Genomic DNA, 20293 nt, shown 5'->3' with positions numbered 1-20293 from the left:
CCTCCTGAATGTTGCAATTGTACCAGCCTCCACCACTTCCTCTGGCAGCTCATTCCATACACGTACCACCCTCTGTGTGAAAAAGTTGCCCCTTCAGTCTTTTTTTATATCTTTCCCCTCTCATCCTAAACCTATGCCCTCCCACCCCAGGGAAAAGACTTTGCCTATTTCCCCTATCCATGACCCTCTTAATTTTGTAAACCTCTATAAGGTCACCCCTCAGCCACCGATACTCCAGCCTTTCTTTACAGCTCAAACCCTCCAACCCTGGCAACATTCTTGTAAATCTTTTCTGAACCCTTTTAAGTTTCACAACATCTTTCCGATTGGAAGGAGACCAGAATTGCACGCAATTTTCCAACAGTGGCCTTACCAATGTCCTGTACAGCCACAGCATGACCTCCCAACTCCTGTACTCAATACTCTGACCAGTAAAGGAAAGCATACCAAACGCTGCCTTCACTATCCTATCTACCTGCGACTCCACTTTCAAGGAGCTATGAACCTGCACTCCAAGGTCTCTTTGTTCAGCAACACTCCCTAGGACATTACCATTAAGTGTATAAAGTCCTGCTCTGATTTGCTTTTCCAAAATGCTACACCTTGCATTAATCTGAGTTAAACTCCATTTACCACTTCTCAGCCCATTGGCCCTCCTGGTCAAGATCCTGTTATAATCGGAGGTAACCTTCTTCGCTGTCCACTACACCTCCAATTTTGGTGTCATCTGCAAACTTAACTAACTGAACCTCTTAAGCTCGCATCCAAATTATTTAAGTAAATGACAAAATGTAGTGGACCCAGCACTGATCCTTGGGGCACTCCACTGGTCACAGGCCTCCAATCTGAAACACAACCCTCCACCACCACCTCTGTCTTCTACCTTTGAGCCAGTTCTGTATCCAAATGGCTAGTTCTCCCTATATTCCGTGAGATCTAACCTTGTTAACCAGTCTCCCATGGGGAACCTTGTCGAACGCCTTACTAATATTTATATATATATAGATCACATCTACTGCTCTGCTGTCGTCAACCTTCTTTGTAACTTCTTCAAAAAACTCAATCAAGTTTGTGAGACATGATTTCCCACGCACAAAACCATGTTGACTATCCTTAATCAGTCCTTGTCTTTCCAAATACATGCACATCCTGTCCCTCAGGATTCACACCAACAACTTACACACCACTGACGTCAGGCTTATTGGTCTATAGGTCCCTGGCTTGTCCTTACCACCCTTCTTAAACAGTGGCACCAAGTTAACCAACCTTCAGCCTTTCAGCACCTCACCTGTGACTATCGATGATACAAATATCTCAGCAAGAGGCCCAGCAATCACTTCTCTAGCTTCCCACAGAGTTCTCGGGTACACCTGATCAGTTCCTGGGGATTTATCCACCTTTACCCATTTCAAGACATCCAGCACTTCCTCCTCTGTAATCTGGACGTTTTGCAAGGTGTCACCATCTATTTTCCTACAGTCTATATCTTCCATATCCTTTTCCACAATAAATACTGATGCAAAATACTTGTTTAGTATCTCCCCCATTTTCTGCGGTTCCACACAAAGGCCGCCTTGCTGATATTTGAGGGGCCCTAATCTCTCCCTAATTACCCTTTTGTCCTTAATGTATTTGTAAAAACTCTTAGAATTATGGAGAATCCAATTTGCCAAAGCTATCTCATGTCCCCTTTTTACCCTCCTGATTTCCCTCTTACATATACTCCTACTTCCTTTATACTCTTCTAAGGATTCACTCGATCTATCCTGTCTTTACCTGACATATGCATCCTTCTTTTTCTTAACCAAACCCTCAATTTCTTTAGTCATCTAGCATTCCCTATACCGACCAGCCTTTCCTTTCACCCTGACAGGAATATACTTTCTCTGGATTCTGGTTATCTCATTTCTGAAGGCTTCCCATTTTCCAGCCGTCCCTTTACCTACAAACACCTGCTCCCAATCAGCTTTCGAAGGTTCTTGCCTAATACCGTCAAAATTGGCCTTTCTCTAATTTAGAACTTCAACTCTTAGATCTGGTCTATCCTTTTCCATTGCTATTTTAAATCTAATAGAATTATGGTCGCTGGCCCCAAATTGCTCCCCCACTGACACCTCAATCACCCGCCCTGCCTTATTTCCCAAGAGTAGGTCAAGTTTTGCACCTTCTCTAGTAGTTACATCTACATACTGATTCAGAAAATTTTCTTGAACACACTTAACAAATTCTTCTCCATCTATACCCTTAGACTGGGATTGCCATAGTTTTATGTTTGGAAAGTTAAAAATCCCCTACCATAACCCCCCTATTATTCTAACAGGTAGCTGAGATCTCCTTACAAGTTTGTTTCTCAATTTCCTTCTGACTATTAGGAGGTCTATAATACAATCCCAATAAGGTGATCATCCCTTTCTTATTTCTCAGTTCCACCCAAATAACTTCCCTGGATGTATTTCCAGGAATATCCTCCCTAAGTACAGCTGTAATGCTATTCCTTATCAAAAATGCCACTCCCCCTCCTCTCTTGCCTACCTTTCTATCCTTCCTGTAGCATTTGTATCCTGGAACATTAAGCTGCCAGTCCTGCCCATCCCTGAGCCATGTTTCTGTAATTGCTATGCTATTCCAGTCCCATGTTCCTAACCATGCCCTGAGTTCATCTGCCTTCCCTGTTAGGCCCCTTACATTGAAATAAATGCAGTTTAATTTATTGCTCCTACCTTGCCCCTGCCTACCCTGACTGTTTGTTTGACCCGCTTCTGTTCTCAACTGTACCAGTCTCAGATTGACCTCTTTCCTCACTAACCCCCTGGGTCCTGCATCCACTCTTCCCCCACCCCCAACTTAACTAGTTGAAATCCTCCCTAGCAGCTCTAACAAATTTCCCTGCCAGTGTATTAGTCCCCTTCCAATTTAGGTGCAATCCGTCCTTCTTGTGCAGGTCACTTCTACTCCAAAAGAGATTCCAATGATCCAAAAATGTGAATCCTTCTCCATACGCCAGCTCCTCAGCCATGCATTCATCTGCTCTATCCTCCTATTCCTGCCCTCACTAGCTCGTAGCACTGGCAGTAGTCCACATATTACTACTCTCAAGGACTTTTTTTTTAATTCCTGCCTAAATCTCTCTAATTGCCCTTCAGAATCTCAACCTTTTCCCTTCCTGTATCGTTGGTTCCAATGTGGACAATGATCTCATGCTGGCCCCTCTCCCCCGTGAGAACATTCTGCACCCTCTCTGAGACATCCTTGATCCTGGCACCAGGGAAGCAACACACCATTCTGATTTTTCGCTGCTGGCCACAGAAATGTCTGTCTGTACCTCGGACTAGAGAATCCCTAACACAGTTGATCGCTTGGAACCCGACGTATTCCTCGTTGCATTAGAGCCAGTCTGAATACCGGAAACTTGGCTGTTTGTGCTACGTTCCCCTGAGAATCCATCACCCCCTACATTTTCCAAAACAGCATACCTGTTTGAAATGCGTATAGCCACAAAAGACACCTGCACTAGCTTCCTACCTCTCTTACCTTTCCTGGAGTTAACCCATCTATGTGACTGTATCTGGGAATTCCCCCCCCCCCTTCATATAACTGCTATCCATCACAAACTGTTGCTGTTGCAAATTCCTCATCGCTTCTATCGGTCTCTCCAACCGATCCATTCAATCTGATAAAATTCACAACCAACAGCATTTATGGCAGATATAATCCGCAGTAACCCTTAAACTCTCTTTAAACTCCCACATCTGAAAAGAAGAACATTTCCCTCTACTAAAGGCCATTTTTGCTTCTTCACAATCTACAGACCTAGAAAATAACACTGTCTTATTCCTCTACAAACACTGCCTGAGGTTAAATTAATAGCTATGGCTTAAATTTTAAGTTTAATCAAGAGACATATCTCCAAATACACATAATCAAGAAAGATTCCGCTCTACTGCAGACTTTCTGTAAGCCACATAAAACAATACACTTCTGATTCTGTGCTGTGAACTTTGTCCAAACAGTTCCTCCAAGATTAGTTGTGAATTTCACTGTTTGTTAATTTTCCCAGACGCACTCCGATGTCCAACAATACATGAATTCAAACAGCAAAGGCAGTGTCAGTTTCTTTCTTTCTTTCTCGCTCGCGCTCTCTCGCTCGCGCTCGCTCTCTCTCTCTCGCGCTCTCTCTCTCTCGCGCTCTCTCTCTCTCCTGCACTGACCTCACCATGTGCTTCCTTTGTCCTGAACAAGATTTATTGAACTTGAAATGTTAACTCTGTTTCTGTCTCCACACTTACTGCCAGACTTGCTGAGTTTCTCCTCTACACTTTTTAAAAAAATTTCAGGTTTCTGGTGTCCACGTTATTTTGCTTTTAAATGAAATGGAATGGTCCCCACTTGCTTAGATGAGTGCAGATTCAAGAGCACTCGAGACACTCAAACACCATGCGTCCATAGTTGGCACCACATCTGTGAACATTCACTCCCTCCACCACTGATGCACAACAGCAACAGTGTGAGCCATGTACAAGGTGTAGTGCTGATGCTTATCAAAGCTTCTCAACACCTTCCAAGCCCGCAAATTTTATCATCTAGAAGATCAAAGACAACAGATACATGGTAGTACCACCACCAATTCACTCAACATCCTGACTTGGAAATATATCATCATTCCATCACTGTTACTGGGTCAAAATCCTTGTATTCCCTCCCTAACAACATCGTGGGTTTACCTGTACCAAATGGACTACAACAGTTCAAGAATGCAGTTTGCTCTGATTTTTAAGGGTAATTAAGAATCGGCAATATATACTGCCCAGTCAGCAAACCCCATATCCATTTAATGATTTTTTTTTAACTGAGAATGTTGTAACACGTTGGAGCTCTCTGCCTTAGAAGGTAGTAGAAGCAGGGTAGCAGGGTCATCGAATACTTTCAAGACAGAGACAGCTCTATTTTTCAGACATTGGAATCCAAGGTTATCAATTTGAAGAGAATCTGGAATTTGGAATTTGAAATACAAAATAGATCAACCATGATATTAGTTAATGTCAGAGAGACTTGAGGAACCAAATGACCTACTTGTGCTCCAATATTATTTATTCTTCAGTGGTGACCACTGAACTGAAAGCCTCAGTCTCATTTACATTTAATTCCATAAATCCATATTTCAATTCTGCATTGTCACCCTTTGATCTCCCAGGCAACTGGCTTTTCCTTCCATATTATGCCCTCTGTCACCTCCTGGTTCATCTTCTCTAAAGGTCTCCTTGTCAGCACGTGGAAGCTTCACTTTAAGAAAAGAAAAAGGTCCCACTATATTGAGAACTCTGCAAGCCACAGCCTATCAAAAATACTCTTTGGCCCCTCCACATCAGTTTTCTTTTTACTGACCTATTCCAGGTCATCATTCCAATTTGAATCGTGGACATTTCATGCAGCTAAGTCTAGGCGATAGAGAAGGTAACCGGTTTTATTAAAGCAGCCATTATTGTTCAATTTTAAACTGCTTTAGTTTAGCGTTTTTGACTTGTTAACTCCAATATACTGATCAGTTGTTCATTGTAGTTTCAACATTTGAGATAAAACATGAGTTTTTTTGCAAGTAATCTCCATGTTTATAATAAACTTTACAACAGTAGGTTGTGTGCACAAGATATTGTTAGAGGAGTTGAATGTTCAATGTCCCACTATTTATCCAATTAATATGTTTTGGTACTTTCTATCACTTTGAAGCCATATGAGGGCCTAAGGCCACAGGACCTAAGGAAGCTGAAGGATATGTTGATTGTGGAAACTGCAGACATGCTTCAAGCTCCACTTTTTACTGCAGAGGCACTGCTCCGAGCCCACGGTAATGTTATTAACTATTGGAGTAATCAGTTAAATACACTGCAACAATTTTGTTGTCCACTTTACAATTCATTGTCCAAATTCAAATTTTGTATTTCTTGAATAATTGTTTGTTGATTACTAGATGCTAATTGAAATGTAGGTTTTCTTTTAAATATTTGGTTTCAAAGAACTGTCAAGAATGCTTGGTTTAACTTGAGGAAGTAGTGCATGCAATCCTAATATTTTGAAGAGCTCTTGAAGATGCACAACACAGATGAGCATGTTAGAAAGTCTGAATTTTGTTGGAACCCCTCGTCAGACATGATTTAGGTCAGAGTATATTTTTCAGAGGGGCCATACTTTGTTTTCCTCATCCACACGGTCAGTGAACAAACATACATCCCCTGAAACCTGTACAAGAGGGTCCCATGGAATGCAGAGACAGTATTGCTATTGATTTGAAGAGTGACCCAATGAATTGGAAGTTGGGGGTTCTTGTGAAACATATTGATAGAGAAGACACTGGGAAGATATGATAGCTAATGGTTTCCAACTGAAATTAGCAGAAATAATGAAAAATTGGTTATTGAGCATGAAGTCTGGTGAGGTGGAAGATGGGGCGCACATAATCCCTGTCCAAGTTTTGGGAATGGGGAATAGGTGGGATCGAAAATGTGGGAAATGTGTTGGGTATTATTAAGTGCTTATTGGAATATTGTGCTTTCGGGAAGTTGAGTAGAAGGGGGTGTAATCAAAGTAATTTTGGGAATCAGTGGGTTAACCATGCAAGTTGATCAATAGCCTATCTGCAGAAACTGAAATAGAGTTGGAAAGATTAATGTAGACCATCTGAAAATCAGAAGATTGCTTCAAGTTGGAAGAAAAATTGAAATTCTCCCAGTTAAAGCTAAAACAAGAAATTGGCACTGATGTGCAGATATCAATGGACTGGGAAAAAGAGGTAATGGTGGGGGTCAGTGTGGGAATGAAAATTAAGAATGTTCGATGTAACCCAAGAAACAGAAGATATATCTAGAGCTCATAAGATTCCCAAAACAGAATTTATTTACTTAGAGCATGTGTCTGAAGTTTAGTGTGAAGTTCAGCCAAGCTGTATGACATTGAATGGTAATGTTTGGGCCAAGGCCAAAGGGGTTGTAATGTAAAGGGGACTGGATGTTCATTGTGAAAAAGAGATAGTTCGGATGAGGAATTTCTTCAAGTTTTGGAGGACAATGGGAGAGCTGTGGATGTTGGCAGAAATAAACTGGACAAGGAAGAAAAATAAATTTGGGATGGTAAGAAATGTGTCAACAATTGGCTGAAACTGGAAACTTGATCTGAAACATGACTCCTGTTCCTGTCTCCACAAATATTGCCTGAGCTACTGAACATTTCCAAAAGTTTTTATTTCAGATTTTCAGTATTTGAAGTATTTTCTGCCTGATAATCAGGCCTTATTTCTAGCCTGTATTGTCTTTAAAACTGTTAACTTTCTGTCCTTTCATGACACATTTTTCTTTGTCTTTACCTCTGCCTTTCCAGTATCTTCCATTGCCCCAAACAAGATCAGAGTTTGCTTCACTTTTTTTTCCTGTTTGTGATGTAGTGATAAAATCCTTTTTTCTTTCTCATACTTTCTCCTGCACATGACACATCCCTATGTTCTGGTGAGCATCTTTTGTAGCTCAGCTGCAATGAAGCTCAGTGGGAAGAGTTGATTAATGCCTTTATTTTCCCCCAGTGCACTGCATTTGTAAACCTGTCATGAAAATTCTGCCAATGAGCTATAATAAAACCACAGTAATTTAAGACCAATTTAATGGTGCTAACTTTGTGTTTCCTCTTTCAATGTGTGTTTTCCTAGACTGGGATCGAGAAAAACTACTTGAAGCCTGGATGTTAGATCCTGAAGACTGTTGTCAGCGTTCAGGCATTCAAATGCCAATTCCACCACCTAGTGGATATAATGCATGGGACACTCTCCCCTCACCTCGAACCCCTCGTACCACCCGTTCCTCTGTCACATCTCCAGATGATATCAGCTTATCTCCAACTGATGAGGATGCACTTGTGGTATGTTGGTGATTTTACTGTGAAAATATTTGACTAATGGATCTTGTGCACACAGATTAGAATAATAGTCTTAATTTGAAGATTTATACCAAGACACTAACATGATGAGTTACATATGGTTGAGTTGAATTTTTTATTTACCGAAGAATTTGCTTGATTGAACTGAATTTTAGTTCTGTCAATTCAGTGCAACTCTTTTTTTTTTTGTTTCTGTAACCCATATGAATAATTTCTATTTCTCATAGTTTTCTGACCATCTTTCCCAGAATTGTTAGCTTTGAGAGTGATATTCTTCACCTTCACTTTCCTGCCTTTTATCCATCACTCTTCATCCTCTTGGTTTTTGAAAATCTGTCTATCTCATTCTTGAATATACATAACAACCTAGCCTTAACAACCCTCTGCATGAAAGAATTCCACAGGTTCCCCACTCTGAGAGAAGAAATTCTTGCTCATCTCTGTCTTCTTTGGGTGACCCTTTTATTTTGTGATTTAGCTCTCTGGTCCAAGACCCCCAAGGGGAAGCAATCTCTCTGCTATCTATCTTATCAAGTTCTCTAACAAGCTTATATGTTTCACTAAAGTGTCCTGTCATTCTTCTAAACTCCAGTGAGCATAAGCCCAAACTGTCAACCTCTCCCCAGAAAACTGACCCTTCATTGCTGGAAGCAGCCTAGTGAACCTTCTCTGCACTACCTCTAAAGCAGTATATAAAGAACAGAGTACAAAGAAAATTTCTGCACAGGAACAAGTCTTTTGGCCCTCCAAGCCTGCACTGATCCTGATCCTCTATCTAAACCTGTCACCTATTTTCTAAGGATCTGTATCCCTCTGATCCCAGCCCATTCATATATCTGACTTTGCCCATTCATGTATCTGACTAGTTATATCTTAAAAGATGCTATCGTGCCCACCTCTACCATCTCCATTAGCAACATGTTCCAGATACCCACCACTCTCTGCGTAAAGAACTTGCCACACATATTTCCCTTAAACTTCTCCCCTCTCACCTTGAACTCGTGACCCCCAGTAATTGAGTCAGTCATTCTGGGAGAAAGCCTCTTGCTTTCCATCCCGTCTATACCGCTCAGTCAGGTCCCCCTCAACCTCCGTCTTTCTAATGTTTCCTTCAGTAAGGGCCACAGTTTTCCTGCTGGATCTAGTATTGTTTGATGGACTTGTATTAACAAGACCTTTGCAGACTCCTGTCATCCTCACCATTTGCCTGTGTTTCTTCTTTCCTAGTAGAATGTTTAATTTCCCAGGCAATACCTTCAGAATATCTGGGAATTCTGCAGCTCCCATTTATATCGAAATAACTAGCCAATGGAAAATCTGAGCTAATATTCTCATGTGAATTTTGGGAATTTTTACAAACCTTTTGAATATTAACAGTCAAAAAAGAAATTTGAAAGCTCAGTTATCAACAAACAGGACTACACCACAAGACCTCATATTTTTAACACATTTCTTGACATGTATAAAGAAAAATGAAAGAAAGCGCCACTAATCTAATGCTATTACTTGCATAGACGATGCTATGAGCTCAGTTCTAAATTCCACCAATACCTCAAGAATTCCCTTATATTATGAAATTATAAATTTAATTAGTTTTTTTCTGGGTCCAACATAGTAGGTATGCTACTTCCAACTGGCATTTCCTTGAATTTTCCTTTATAAATAAGCTATTCCTTCGGTTACCTATGGGATGTGGATTCTTTCATCACTTTTGATTCAGTGATTCTGCAATTTTCTTGACAGATCTTGATTATGGCAGCTTCTTCAACTCCTGTCCTGGCTTTCATGTGTAGATTTTGTTTCCCCAGTCTGCACTCTGACACTTTACATCCTAACTATGCAAGTTGATTGCTTTCTGCCACAAGGCTTTGTGAATCAATAGCGATTTCTCCCACCAGTTATAAGCTAAAGAAAACCAAGCTGCCTTTCATCACAAAAACCAACAGACTTGTGTCCAAGTTGGAAAAGCTTTTGAGAATTGCGATAATGGTTTGCAGTCTTGTTAAAATTGCTATCTTTCTTTTACACAATTGTTTACAGTAATTTATTTTTCCACAGTGTGGCATTTGCTTGTGCAGCATTTCTGTGTTTGAAGATCCTGTGGATGTGCCTTGTGGTCATGAATTTTGCCGAGGATGCTGGGAAGGGTAAGTATCATGCTGAAATTGAAACAATGGGAAAGTGGTATCAGTCAATCTACAGAAATGTCTTTTTTAGGGTACTTAACTCTTTTCCCACTTCTAATCCCATGTTGCAGTATTAAACATGATGCTTTCTATGCTGCAGATATCTTGGAAACCACTGTAGAAAATCATTTTTTTGCTTATTCTATTTTGCTGTCTGATGGGTTATATCTGATTGATGTCATTTTTACAGCTGAAGAGGAAATTGTTCTCTTGTAGTTGACACAGATATAACATTTAAAAATGATCAAATGAATGTAGTTCTAGCTAGACGGAATAAGATATTTCCAAACAGATCAGACTAATGCATTCAACCACAGGCACCAAGAAATAGGACTGTCCTTTGCCAATCATTGGTACAAACATTCAGCAGTTCATTGGAGGCAAAAACCTTGCCTGTGGTCTGGAGAGAGGTCTATGTCGGCTTACAGAACTGTATTACTGGAAAAGCGCAGCAGGTCAGGCAGCATCCAAGGAGAAGGAGAATCGACGTTTCGGGCATAAGCCCTTCTTCGGGAATGAGGAAGGTGTGCCAAGCAGACTAAGATAAAAGGTAGGGAGGAGGGACTTGGGGGAGGGGCGTTGGGAATGCGATAGGTGGAAGGAGGTTAAGGTGAGGGTGATAGGCCGGAGAGGTCGGGAAGAAGATTGCAGGTCAAGAAGGCGGTGCTGAGTCTGAGGGCTGGGACTGAGAAAAGGTGGGGGGAGGGGAAATGAGGAAGCTGGAGAAATCCGCATTCATCCCCTGTGGCTGGAGGGTTCCTAGGCGGAAGATGAGTCGCTCTTCCTCCAGGCGTCATGTTGCCGTTGTCTGGCGATGGAGGAGGCCAAGGACATACTATGGCAATATGACGCCTGGAGGAAGAGCAACTCATCTACCGCCTAGGAACCCTCCAGCCACAGGGGATGAATGTGGATTTCTCCAGCTTCCTCATTTCCCCTCCCCCCACCTTTTCTCAGTCCCAGCCCTCAGACTCAACACAGTCTTCTTGACCTGCAATCTTCTTCACGACCTCTCCGCCCCCACCCCCTCTCCGGCCTATCACCCTCACCTTAACCTCCTTCCACCTATTGCATTCCCAACGTCCCTCCCCCAAGTCCCTCCTCCCTACCTTTTATCTTAGCCTGCTTGGCACACCCTCCTCATTCCCGAAGAAGGGCTTATGCCCGAAACGTCGATTCTCCTTCTCCTTGGATGCTGCCTGACCTGCTGCGCTTTTCCAGCAACACATTCTTAAGCTCTGATCTCCAGCATCTGCAGTCCTCACTTTCTCCTAGTTGATTTTACAGAACTGTATGTCAGAAATGGGAACTTACAAAGTCAAACAAATTAGCGACAAGTTTGCAGAAGGGATTGTTAAATATGTACTTCATGATAAAAGGTAATTTGATGTGGCTTCTGGGAAAAAGATGACTTTTGAATTTTTAATGTTAATAGACTTGTTAATTTAGGTCACCCATTTGGCACAACCTTGGTTTTCAAATACCTTTCAACAAGTTGCGATGCAAACAGACGATTTATTAAAGTCAAGTCTATTTTCTGTTGTAGCTGAAAATTCCCTGTCCACTATTGCACACGTCTTGGCTGTTGGTGCAGACCTGAACCCCTATTTTTTACTTCCTCTCATTTAATCTTTTTCTCTTTATTCTCCCTTTTGTCTGTGCCCTAGCCTAGTAATTCTCTCCCTCAGCATGTTTCTTTTAGACTAGATTAGATTAGATTAGATTAGATTAGATTACGTACAGTGTGGAAACAGGCCCTTCAGGCCAACAAGTCCACACCGCCCCGCCAAAGCGCAACCCACCCATACCCCTACATTTACCCCTTACCTAACACTACGGGCAATTTAGCATGGCCAATTCACCTGACCTGCACATCTTTGGACTGTGGGAGGAAACCGGAGCACCCGGAGGAAACCCACGCAGACACGGGGAGAATGTGCAAACTCCACACAGACAGTCGCCCAAGGCTGGAATTGAACCTGGGACCCTGGCGCTGTGAGGCAGCAGTGCTAACCACTGAGCCACCATGCTGCTTCTTGTTCTTCCTTTTAACACAATTCTTGAAACCTACCTCTTTGACCAAACACTTTTGGTGATAAATCCTAATATCACATGGTTCAGTGTAATCATAGAATCCCTACAGTGTAGAAGCAGGTCATTTGGCCCATTGAGTCCACACCAACCCTCTGAAGAATTTCCCACCCGGACCCACCTCCCTACTCTATCCCTGTAACCTTATGTTTTCCATGGCTAATCCACCTAACCTGCACATCTTTAGATTGTGGGAGGAAATCAAAGCATCCAGAGGAAACCCATGCAGAGGTGGGGAGAACGTGCAAACTCCACACAGACAGTCACCCAAGGCTGGAATCGAACCTGGGTCCTGGCATTGTTAGGCAACAGCACTAATGACTGAACCAGTGTGCTATCCTAATTTTATCTAATTTTGCTTTGTATTATTCCTGTGAAATGCTATGACAATTAAGGAGTCCCCAAAAATCTCAAATTTCCTTGCCAAATGTCACCACTTCTCATACTCGCCTTCTTTGAATACTCCTGAAAATCTACAACTTTGACAAAGCAAATCTTAAATCTCTTTGCCTTAATGCCTTAATGTTGAGTGTTCTTTGTAAGTCTCCTGTGAAAAATGCCTTGGGATGCTTTATTATGTTAAAGCACTGAATAAACACAATTTAAATGCCTTGGGATAATTTCTTATATTTAAACTAGAATGTCATCATTGCTTTTTGCTGCTGCTGGAACAGGAGATTTATTGGCCCTTGAAAGAACCAGTTCTTCAAAAAAAAATAGTTCTTCATCTGGGTTGGTGACGTTACATAATAGGTGTCCGTTTTCTGTGAAACTTTGTGAATGGATCAAAACAAGAGGGCATGGATTTGAAGTAATTGGTAAAAGATGCAAAATTGACATTTTCATGAAGTAAGTTCTAGAGATCTGGAGTGCACTGCTGGAGAGTATGTTAGAAACATTTTCAACTGTCGCATTTGAAAGAGAATTATACAGTTGTTTGTAAGGGAAGAATTAATGCGGCCAGGGAATGACACTGAACGAATTGCTTGTTAATAGAGAATGTTAAAAGAATGATGGGCCAAATGGTTGTTTCCTGTGTTATAACAATTTTGTTTAAGGCACTCTAAAATACAAGAAGTTCTTAGAAAGTTGTAGGATTGGTGAAGGTCATAGATGAGCATGGTGGGCTGAGCAGGTGAGGTCATGAAGTAATTTAATGTGGAATTTTAAAATTTTTTAGTTGGTTGGTAGTGATTCAGTGTAAATCAATGAACAATGATGCTGGTTGCACTGTGGGCAGTAAGCCTCTGGGTGAGCTCATATTTGTGGAACATCTCCTATAACATAGCAAGGTTGACCAGCTCAGTGATTTCCTCTGCTGTGATTCTAAATTACCGTGAAAGGTCTGTGCACCTCTGTGCTCCTTGTGTGTAAGGCCTGTACATAAAAATAATAGATTGCATATCCTAAAGCAAGTTATGCAACTACTGAACAGTTATGCAGAATTTCTCACCTGTAAGCAAAACTTGATGTATTATCTAATATATTACTTTACTGATTGTATAGATAGACCTTGTGGAGTTGGGTGTGAAAATATGGATGCCCAGAAACATTCAAGAAAACAATAGTTCATGTTTAAATGTGGGAAACACCGCAATTTTATTTTAAAATAATACTCAGTGACATTGCACTGCTTTCAATATTCCTGCCCTATATCTTTCTTATAATTAATACTGTACAAAAGTAATCAAAAGAAACTAAAACTGAAATTCTAGATTTTAAATATCTAAAATTACCTTTCTAAGGCAGTGTTGTCCAACTGATTGCTAATACAGGACGTTTGGCAACTCAACTCCAAAAGTCTCTGACTGCTGCTGAAAATGAGTAAAACCAAATATCAGTCAGTTCTGCTATAACATGTGTTTCTTAAACGCGAATAGGCTTTAATGCAGTTTAAGAACTTAGACTGTTATTTGTAGAATGCAAACTTTCCTGTATTGATTATAACACGATTCTGACCCTACTCGTTTAAATGGTGTGGCTATTGCGTGATATTTTTTATAACGCGAGATCGCACAAGAACAGGATTATCACATTATATCAGAGCCAACTGTGCACAACATGAATTATTTGTTGTGAGCTCTAATATGAATTGAGGGAAATTTCAAGAAGATCTTGTTTACCAGTGATATTAACTTTTTCCTGCCCAAGTCATTCTCTTCAAGTTCATTTTATTTACAAATTACCTCCTTGAGTTCTTAGTTTCTAGTTTGAGAAAATGGATACAAATAAAGTTACAGTGTAAAACAATGCTAAAAGGACACATCAGTATTGATTGCAAAGCATTTTGCTTCAGACCTTCCAGTCAGCCTCAAACTTGCATGCATTGACATGATCCAGAAATATTTCTGTGGCCCACCCAATTTCACCTGAGACGTCTGATTCCAAAGAGAGTCTTCAAAAGGTCAGTGAAGATGGTATTTGTGGGAGTGGTGGGTGAACGTTGCTCATTGTCAGCATAGTTATGCTGACTGATCGTTGAGTTGGAGCATCTATCAATCAGCATAACATTTCCAAGGTAAGTATGCAGGCAAATCCCCTTCTATCCTTTGTATATCTTTCGGACGTAGTTGCCCAGCAGGCCTTCCAAGGAGTCCTTACATGTCTTTCCCAAATTGGGTCCCATCTCCAACATTCCTGATACCATAATATTTCAGCCTTCAAATTTTGAGAATATTTCATAAGAAATAGTCAGTATTCAAAGCTGAAGCTGTGTGAATTTCATAAACTTGGTGTTAAAAAATAAGTAACTATGTATATACTTAAACTTGAGTACCACATTTCCAATCTAAGGGGTAAATTTAAGTATTCACTGACTACAATTTTATTTTTTGTTGATCATATTGGCATTGCCAGTTAAATTTTAGATAATTAATCCTGACTACAGAATTTCTCTATTTTACATGGCCATCACTGTCAATGATATTCTCAGGTTTAAGTTTAATGCTTTAATAAAGGTTAACCTATCCACCCTGTATACTGAAATTTCTAACTGAAACAAGTTCCAGCTGGTAACTAGTTTATTCACTGCTACTCTCAAAGCCTGAGGCATTAGGTTTTGGTTGGTTTGAACTCAAGAGATTGAATATTAAAGAAATTTAATTCCCTTTTGTTTTTAGTAACAGTTATACTTTCAACAGGTTTTTGAATATCAAGATTCAAGAGGGAGAAGCCCACAATATAATTTGTCCCGCCTGTGACTGCTTTCAATTAGTTCCTGTAGATATAATAGAAAACTTGGTTTCCAGAGAAATGGACAAACGTTATTTGCAGTTTGACATTAAGGTAAGCTTTGTAATCAGATAACCACCTTGAAAGTGTTCTTAACTACTTAATTCAGTATTCATGTGTTTGGTTACATTATATGTATTTAAAAATGTTAGGACACTAACATTGTTCACTTATATGGTAAGTAAAGGTAAGATCACCATAGTCCTAGAGGACTATAGGGCTACACTATAATTAAAGAGAAATGACTGGTGGTGGTTTAACCTGTGGGCCACCACTCCCCAGGTGAAGGGAGAGGTTAGAAGGAAGAGTCCTTCATGGTAATGTTCAGCCAGTGCAGGAACTGAACCCATGCAATAGCATGGTACTGTATTGCAAACCAGCCATCAAGCCAACTCGGCTGTAATGTTATAAGCTTTTAAGTAAAGTGTAGAAAAAATAATATGGAACAGATTAATGAGAACCTGATGAGTAAGGTCTTAAAGTTATGATGACAGGAATTTGAACTCTTCTTATACAACTTGAGGGATGATCTAGATAAACAGCCTCAAAAATGTCAAGTAGAGCAAGCAGCAAGTTGCATTGATTGATTTTCACAGATGACAAAACCTAGGAAATTTAAAACACTGATTATCCTTCACTCTCTCTAGAATGGTATTAACAGTGGACATACAAGGAATTAGTGGAGATGCTGAAGTACTGAAAGCTTTTAATTACATGGAAAACATTTCTATCATCATACAAGGAAAATTTGACATTCTGAAAATGTAAAATTAGTTTTTTAGTGCCAGAGAGATGATTCAGCTGTGATTATGAACTCCATGCAATGTAAGAGCATTACTGGTATAGATTCCAGTTGTCACTTTCAAAGGAATGTGAAAATGTTGACAATATTGTTGAAGACAATTACTTTTTATTTAGGTTTGTGTTTTAGTTTTGGGATTATATTTTAAAGGCTACTCGAAATATTAGAAAATCTTGTTGTTTTCTAATATTGTTGATCGTGAAGGTAGTGTGTAACTGTGCCATAAAGTGCAGAGGCCAGAAGACATAGGAGCAGAAATGGGTTCGTTCAGGCCATTGACTTTGCTTCATTATTCAATAAGATCATGGCTGATGTGATAATACTCAATTCTGCTTTCTTGGATTTTCCACATAACCCTTAATTCCCTTAGTGATTTAAAACTCTGCCTTAGCTTTGGATCTGCCTTTTGGCCCAGCCTCGGACAAAGTGAGAACTACAAATGCTGGAGATCAGAGTTGAAGAGTGTGCAGCTAGAAAAGCACAGCCAGTCAAGCAGCATCTGAGGAGCAGGAGAGTCGACATTTCAGGCATAAATTCTTCATTGGGAATGAGGATTGGGTGCCAAGAGAGCTGTGAGATAAATGTCAGGGGTTAGGGGGTGGGGGGGTGGGGGGGGGGGGGGCAAGGTAGTTGGGAATGCAATAGGTAAATGAAGGTGGGGATAAGTGTTAGGTCAGAGAGGAGGGTGCAGCAGATAGGTGGGAAGGAAGATGGATAGGTGAGACTGTTCAAGAGGGCGGTGCTGAGTTGGGAGGTTGGGACTGGGATAAGGTCAGGGGAGGGAGAATGGGCAAACCGGTGAAATCCACATTTACCCCATGTAGTTGGAGGGTCCCAAGATGGAAGATGAGGCATTCTTCCTCCAGGATTCGGGTGGTTAGGATTTGGCGATAGAGGAGGCTCAGGACCTGCATGTCCTCGGCAGAGTGGGAGGGGGAGTTAGCGTTCAGCTATAGGGCGGTGGTGTTGGTTGGTGCGGTTATCCCAGAGATGTTCTCCAAAACGATCCACAAGTTGGCGTCCTGCCTCCCCAATATAGACCACATCAGGTGCAATGGATGCACTAGGTGACATGTGGAAGTACAGGTAAATTTCTGCTGAATGTGGAAGGATCCTTTTGAGGCCTTGGACGGAGGTAGGGGGGGAGGTGTGGGCACAGGTTTTGCACTTCTTGTGTTGGCAGGGGAAGGTGCTGGGACGGGAGGGTGGGTTGGGGGGGGCGGTGGGGGGGGGTGGTATGTGGACCTGACAAGGGAGAGGCGGAGGGGCTAGTCTCTCAGAAACACAGAAGGGTGGGGAGGGAAATAGATGTCTGGTGGTGGGGTCTGTTTGTAGGTGGCGGAAATGGTCGTTGATAACATGATGAATCTGGAGGTTGGTGGGTTGGAAGATGAGGCCCTGGGGAGTTCTGTCCTTGGTGAGGTTGAAGAGCAGAAGTGCGGGAAGTGGAGGAGAAGTGCTGGAGCGCATCATCGACCATTTAGGGTGGAAATTGCTGTCTTTGAAGAAGGAGGCCATCTGGGCTGTTCTATGGTGGAATTGGTCCTCCTGGAAGCAGATGCATTAGGGGCGGAGGAATTGGGAATAAGGGATAGCGTTTTTACAGGAAGCAGGGTGGGAGAAGGTGTAGTCCAGGTTTCTTTACAGGTACATTTTTGTCGGATGTGGAAGGATGTATTGGCCCAGCCTCGACACATCTCTATGGTTAAGAATTCCATAGATTCACTACCTTCTGAGTGAAGAAATTCCACCTCCACTCTGTCTTAACTGTGTGACCCTTTACTCTAGGATTATGACCTTATGACCTTGGGTCCAGCAGGTTCTTTGAGATGAGCATACTCAGGTGCTCTAAAGTTCCACAGAGGATGATCGATGTACCAATGCAAATGGTAGCATTGACATTTGATTCTGGGTGTAGCTGTGACACAAAGAACTTGGGTCCATACTGGAGAAGAAGATTGGAATGCTATTCTGGTCCTGAGCTCCCCTACATGGGGAAACAATTTTTTTCCCATTCACCCTGTTAAGTCCACTAACAATCTTGTTTGTTTGTTAGGTTGCCCTCAGTCCTCTAAATTTCAATGGATACAGGCCCAATCAACTCGACCTGTCCTCCTAAGACAATCACTCCATACCTGGTATCAGTGTAGTGTATCTTCTGTGGACTACCTCCAATGTCAGCTTCCTTTTTCTTGGATGAGGGACCCAAAATGTTCAGTATTATAGCTGTGATCAGATCTTGCAGGTTCAATTCCTGGCATTCATTCTCAACTGGTGACAAAAAGTGCAAAAATTGATCTGCACAGGTTTTAAACAGGAAAAAGAAAATGAATGTAGAAAGGAGAAAGCATTTGTTTCATTAGCTTATTTCTCCAAAGGAGTACACAGTGTATATTTCTCTCCTACCTCCCTCCTGAATCCCTGGAATCAAGAAACTTTTAAATGACTCCAGATATTTCCTTCACTATCATTCAGTTCTTGACCCCAATGAGGCAAAGTCTTCTGCAAAATCCAGGTTCATCAACTAAAGCTGCTCCCCCAGGTTACCACAAATCTGCACCTTGTGATTTTACTTGTGATGTTATCAGTAACCAAGAGGAAGAGTACTGAGGAGAAATGCAGCCTTGCTATATTTCTGTGATTTTCAAGGAATCCACGATACCTCTACTAGTCAAAACTGGATCTTGGTATAAGGCTTTGAAAATATTAATATAGCTACCTGGAATGCTATTTTGCTTTGCTATGTATCAAAATGCCTGCGATGGATATTATTGAAGGCTTTCCTGAAATCAACGACGCTGATGATAAGTGGTTTCTGATGGCCAAGACTTTGCCCCTGTGATGCTCCTGAGTGTAAAGATCTGCTCACTGCATGATGTGCCATCCGAGAAACCTGCTTCACTCAGGCAACAATCTTCTAGTTTTAAATCTATGAAGGACCACTGTGCTGAAAACCTTGCTATGTACTGACAGCAATGTTATGCCCTGAAGTTGTAATATCCGCTCTTTACCCTCATTCACCCCATTTCTCTCCCATCGCAAAATAAAACCCTGGGATCCTTCGCCAGGGCCTTGTGCTCCTGCAGCAGATCATTGCTCCCATTCTTAGTGGTAATGTGTTTGATCAGCTGGATTCTGGTTGCTTCCTTTCTGAAGGGAGAAAGAGGAACATGAAGGAGAAAGTGCATAGTGGTTGGGACCCTGCTGCTGGCAATTGGGCATCTCTGTCATGTCCGAGCAGATTCTGGGGGCAGTAGCAGTTCCTAAAGATGGAATTGGTAGGGTTGTTGACAGGTGGGATTGAGCATTGACTCTGAAATATAATCTGGAGCCTTGTGGGTGTGGCGTCCTTGATTCCAATCTCAAGCAGTGATGCAGTGCAGGAAGACTGGACACTGAGGGCAAACCCCAAGTCTAAGAAGTAAATTTTGGATTAAACTGGCACCAATTCAGTCAGGTACTGCAGCAACCAAAATTAAAATCAATATAGTGATAGTTAACATGTTTTCTGGCCCAGTAACTTAATGTAACTTAACTTAATGGAGCAATATTAAACACAAACTCCCTGTGCTGCTTATTGCATTGTCTTTGCTAAATGTTCTTGTACCTTGCTCGTATTCAATTTTCTTAGCTCAATTAACCTCCATGTTTGATTAGTGATTCATTATCATTCGGTTCTTCTGCTCATTTTGTTGACTCCCTTTTTTTTCCCCTTTTTGAACATTTCCACTGTTTCTTGATGTTGCCCAACCTCCATAGTACTTTGAGTCTGTTGGGATGTTACAGCTGAAAGCAGTATGGCATATTCTCCAGTTACTCCTTTGCAAATGGAAGTTGTAACTTTGTGGTTGATGCTCCCTTCAACTTGAGGTGGAGTTTGCTGAACACATGTTCACCCAAAACTATATTAGGACCTCATCAAGAACAGGAATTTTGTAGGATGTCCTCCCTTTGCTTCTGAGAAATATATAAATTCTGTTTCATTGAGGGTGTTTCTATCTGAAGGCCTCTTTCTCTTTGTGAATGTCCATATACGTGAATTTTTGTTTGAAGTATTCCCAGTTGA

The 20293-nt window shown here is 41.3% G+C and overlaps 1 protein-coding gene across 5 annotated transcripts in view; it reads left to right on the top strand.

Annotated features, from left to right (window-relative positions):
* The window catches only part of ankib1a (ankyrin repeat and IBR domain containing 1a), an 89027-nt gene that overhangs the window by 31375 nt on the left and 37359 nt on the right, over positions 1-20293 (top strand). For all 5 annotated transcript variants that reach the window (XM_072575772.1, XM_072575774.1, XM_072575769.1 and 2 more), the window contains exons 5-8: positions 5725-5842; positions 7691-7899; positions 9976-10064; positions 15335-15479. In XM_072575772.1, coding sequence (XP_072431873.1) covers positions 5725-5842; positions 7691-7899; positions 9976-10064; positions 15335-15479 — 561 coding nt within the window. The remainder of the gene's footprint in view (positions 1-5724; positions 5843-7690; positions 7900-9975; positions 10065-15334; positions 15480-20293) is intronic.

Source organism: Chiloscyllium punctatum, chromosome 8, assembly GCF_047496795.1.
Source record: "Chiloscyllium punctatum isolate Juve2018m chromosome 8, sChiPun1.3, whole genome shotgun sequence".
Lineage (NCBI taxonomy): Eukaryota > Metazoa > Chordata > Chondrichthyes > Orectolobiformes > Hemiscylliidae > Chiloscyllium > Chiloscyllium punctatum.
Note: the sequence above shows the minus strand (reverse complement) of the source record. Positions and strands in the feature narration are given on the sequence as shown.